Consider the following 4,365-nt stretch of genomic DNA (forward strand, 5'->3'; position numbering starts at 1 on the left):
ACACTCCACAGCAGCCCTTGACAGACAGCAGCACAGCACTGGACAACAGTAGCCAGAGCCGGCCCTAGGCATAGGCATTCTAAGCAAATGCCTAGGGCATCTCCCCCCATGCGCTGCAGCCGCGATCGGAGCTTTGCGGCTCTGCAAAAATGTTTGTGTTTTGTTTTTAAAAGGGGGCGTCGTGATTTGGCCACGCCCCCTGTCACTTGGGCCCGGCTGTCTGCGGGCCTGCCAGCCCCTATTAGCCAGTACTATGCTTCAGTGGCTGGCTCCTCCCCTGAGACCAGCCACCAACGAGTTCCATTACAGACTGGCACCTCCTCTCCTGCCTGCCTCCCACTCCTCTCCTCCCAGTGGCCGGCATACCCCTTCTTTCTGTGGTCATGACTACCCCCATAATCTCCAGAACCAGGTAAGTTGTGTGTGGGTGTAGGATGTCTGTGTACGGTATGTATGTATAACATGTGCTAGTTTTTTTTTTGTTACAGTAAATATGTGGGTTTTGATTTATAATGTGTGTGATCGCATGTGTGTGTGTGTATGTGTGTATGTGTGTGTGTGTGTGTGTGTGTGTATGTGTGTAGAAATCTATGATTGTTACAAGATATATATATATATATATAATATGCACACACACACATACAGTATCACACACACATAAATATATTAGGGATGTGCAGGCTCGGATAGGTTCGAGTTTGCACGTGGAGTTCGGATTTTTCCCTCCAAAAAAACGGAACTCAGAACGAGGCAAAACGTCATCTTGCATGGACGAACATCATCATTCCTGGAATATATATATATGTATATACACACACACACACACACACACACACATGCATACTTGTTTTTGTGACCTTTTCAGGACCCATGACTGGTTTGTCCATCATGGGGACGCCTGCTTCCCATTGCCCAAACAGCTTGATCAGCAAACCGTGCCTGCTGGTGGGTATCTATATCATATCACCCGGCGCGCATGTGCCGTATAGCTTGGTGACAGAAACCGGACACCATTATACCTCACCGGGACCTAGTCAGTTTTTCCTAACCATGTGGGTACTCCCTATGCCTCACTGGGACCTACTCAGGTATTCCTAACCATGTGGGTACACCCTTTGCTATGACCACTAAATGGTTTCACCACAGTAAATAAAAAAGACGCCTTGGTTGGACCAACATAAATTTTATTCAGGCTGTACACTGTCGCTTGATAGCAGTTATTCGGTTTTTTATGTAGTACTTGACTGACAGCCAGTTCCTAGCCTTCAGAGCCTGCTCCTCAGCGCCGAGGCAGGCGTTACAATCCTTTTTGCCGGGGACCTTGCAGGAGAGGATGAATCTCATCAGGTGTCTCTCAACTGCTGCTGCTTCTTTTCTGCTCCACGGTTTCTTTTTAGAGCCCATGCAATCACCTATGCAAGACAGGGAAGAGATCAGTCAACCAAAAACTCACCGCCAGCCCAAGCCACCCAATGAATTTGATGGACACACACCTTTAGTAGCCATGGGTGCATGCCTCTCCATCACTTTCAGTGCACTGGCATCTCCCTCCTCCACATGCACTGCTCCAGCTTCCACCTCTGGCTCATCATCAGACTCATCACTGGCTAGCGGGATTGGTTCTGGAAATACAAAGATAAACAGAGATCCCCGGTCACAGTTTCCCCCTTAGACTGTCAGCCCATGGAACAACCAGTCGGGTGAGGGACCATGCTACTTACCATTGGGATCAATGGAGATTTCTTCCAGGCTTTGTCCCTTAAAGTCAGCCAATCGACCTTGCTGGAGTGCCACAAAGAGTTTGCTAATTTTTGCCAATTGCAGGGTACCTTCAGGGAGGCGGTAGTACTGGCGGTGCACCCGGATATCGTGCCCTAGGAAATCGGCCAGCTGATCCATCTCCGTGTCACTCATGTTCAGCACCCTCGAAAGGGTGGCCACATGTTTCCGAAGCCTGGTAGAGGAGAGAGCTTCTGGATGCTTGGCTCCACATGCCCGTGCATAGAGTCGAATGCAGTCGGATCCTCTGAGGTGTGACAAGGCGGAGGGTCTTGCAAACATATATACATTGTCAGGACTGACACCACACTCTACCCTTTTCTCTGTGAGGTGCTCCAATGCCCTCTGCATGCAAGGGGACAGGAGGACAGGGACTTTCCTGCCTCTCTTACCAGGAATCTCAATGCGTGTGAAGTGCTGACATAGCCTCTTTTCTGGCTCTGACAGGGCCAGCGCCACATCACCCTGTAAATCAGCTGTGTGCCGAGATGCAAAAGAGCAAAGCTTCATCTTTGAGACCTCACCTTCCCTACGTCGGTTGAATAGGATTAGTTGTGTGAGGGTTACCTTGGCCAGCAGCAACCACTTCTTTGTGGTCGGGTGAGTGGACAAATCCTCTAGGTATTCCCGCTGTCTGTCAGTGAGATAAAGGTGCAACTGTTTTACATCATCAGTGAAAGGTAGAAGGGGGGGGGTGTTCCATTTTTGCTCCTCTAGGGTTTTGAGGGCAGCAGCCGAGATCATCTCGCTCCACCTTGCCTTGTATAGTTTTTGGAAGCTCCGTGCGCTCTCCACGGTCGGGGCATGGCCCTCCATAAGTGCCTGGCACTCAACCATGGTAGATATTTTTTGGAGGCTATGGCCCACTTTCAGGGCCAGTGAGGGAACCTTATAGGTATTCGTCAATTCAGCATAGCCGGCCAGGCTCCTTACGGCAGTTATGACCTGCAGGAAGTTTGCAGGGCAGATGAACTCTGCCATGCTCCTCAGAGGACTAACCATCCTGGCATGCAGTAACAGTCGCCCCACCTCTCTGAGCTTCTGCCGTATATAATCATGCTTACTGACATCCGAACCATGCCGGTTAAAGAGGTGGAGACCAAACTGCATGATGCAAGGGTCACCCTTTATTACCTGTACCACATCATCGTGAATCATATCACACAGCACCTTCCAGAGGCCCTTCCCAACACCCGGTGGAACGGGAGTGGCGTAAGCACAGAGGGATTGCACTCTGGTCCTGCCTGGTTTGGTGTTGGCAGGACCTTTTTTCAGCGGGCACCTTTTCACATGACGCCAAAGGTGTTGCCTTGAGAAAAGGCCCTGGCAATATGCACAATGCATGAAGTCTTGGGGAGCCACAGCTTCACCAGGCTGCTTGCATGGAAGTAGGACACCGCAGCCCTCACGTAGAACCCCGGCATTATGGGCAAAGTTCCCCCGGTTGCGAATCAGGTTAAGCTGTAGCCGCCTTTCCCTTGAACACTTTGGGTAGCTCAGTGCCCGGGCTGCCTCAGGCTCATCGTGGTGGATGGCCTCCACGTGCCTTGCAATTTTTGAGAATGGCTTCTCGCACCATAGACAATAGTTCTTTTTTTTATACACCTTTGAGCCATCACATTTTTTGGTAAGTACCTGGACTGTCACAGCGTGGTTTTTTTTTGAGGAGCAGAAACCTGGGCCAGAAATTGGAGAATCTTTGATAGCAGAGTGACCCTCAGCCAGCATATGTGTCCCATGACGGGCCCGCTCATCCCCGCTGCTGTCTTCCAAACTGTCCGCCTCAGAGGAGTCAGGGAAATAGTCTTTGTCACTGCCGTCAGTGCTGCTGTCAGTGATGTCACCGGGTGCACCGCTTAGCTCCATATTTTCCACCTTTAAAATAAACCAGAAAAATAAGGGTCAGCCCACCCGTGATAAAATATGCATGGTAAACGAAGCAAAAGGCCGACACCTACCGGCACAGCTGGAGAAACCTCCCCACAGTGGCACGAAAACCTGAAGCTTCCTGGTTCTGTGTGTGACGCAGAAAAAACCCGAAGCTGCCTGGTTCTGTGTGTGACGCAGCGCGCCTTTTTGAAAGAACCAATCAGGCCTCGAGTCCCAGCATGTGCCCGCCTGTCAACCCTTAATCCCAGGGAGGGGAACCCGGCGGCTCTCTCACCACCTTTGAAAAATATGATGACACCTAAACCTGGGTAGACTGAACCCCTCACAATAAAAAAAGATGCTGACAACTAAGCAGGGTAGACTTCCCCCCCTTCCAATGAAACAAAACAAGAAAAAATATAAAAAAAATAAACAATAAAAAAAATTTGCCGACACCTACCGCCGGGTAGACCTAACCCCTCCCAATAAAAAAAGATGCCGACACCTAAGCCCGGGTGGACTGCCCCCCCCCCCTTCAAATAAAACAAACAAAAAAACAAAATTGCCGACACCTACCGCCTGGTAGACTAACCCCTCCCAATAAAAAAAATGCCGACACCTAAGCCCGGGTGGACTGCCCCCCCCCCCTTCCAATAAAACAAACAAACAAAAAAACAAAAAAATTGCCGACACCTACCGCCGGGTAGACTGAACCCC

The 4,365-nt window shown here is 50.1% G+C and overlaps 1 protein-coding gene across 1 annotated transcript; it reads right to left on the reverse strand.

The window, feature by feature from the left end:
- Positions 1-859: 859 nt before the first annotated feature.
- LOC148502526 (uncharacterized) lies at positions 860-4,117 on the reverse strand. The gene is made up of 3 exons (XM_088449724.1): positions 1,722-4,117; positions 1,494-1,622; positions 860-1,412 (listed from the first exon to the last, which is right to left on the reverse strand). The coding sequence occupies exons 1-3, from the start codon at positions 3,643-3,645 to the stop codon at positions 1,189-1,191; spliced, it is 2,277 nt and encodes a 758-aa protein (XP_088305850.1). The 5' UTR covers positions 3,646-4,117; the 3' UTR covers positions 860-1,188.
- Positions 4,118-4,365: the final 248 nt, after the last annotated feature.

The sequence above is a fragment of the Taudactylus pleione genome, unplaced genomic scaffold (assembly GCF_031769625.1).
Source record: "Taudactylus pleione unplaced genomic scaffold, aTauple2 ptg000494l, whole genome shotgun sequence".
NCBI lineage: Eukaryota > Metazoa > Chordata > Amphibia > Anura > Myobatrachidae > Taudactylus > Taudactylus pleione.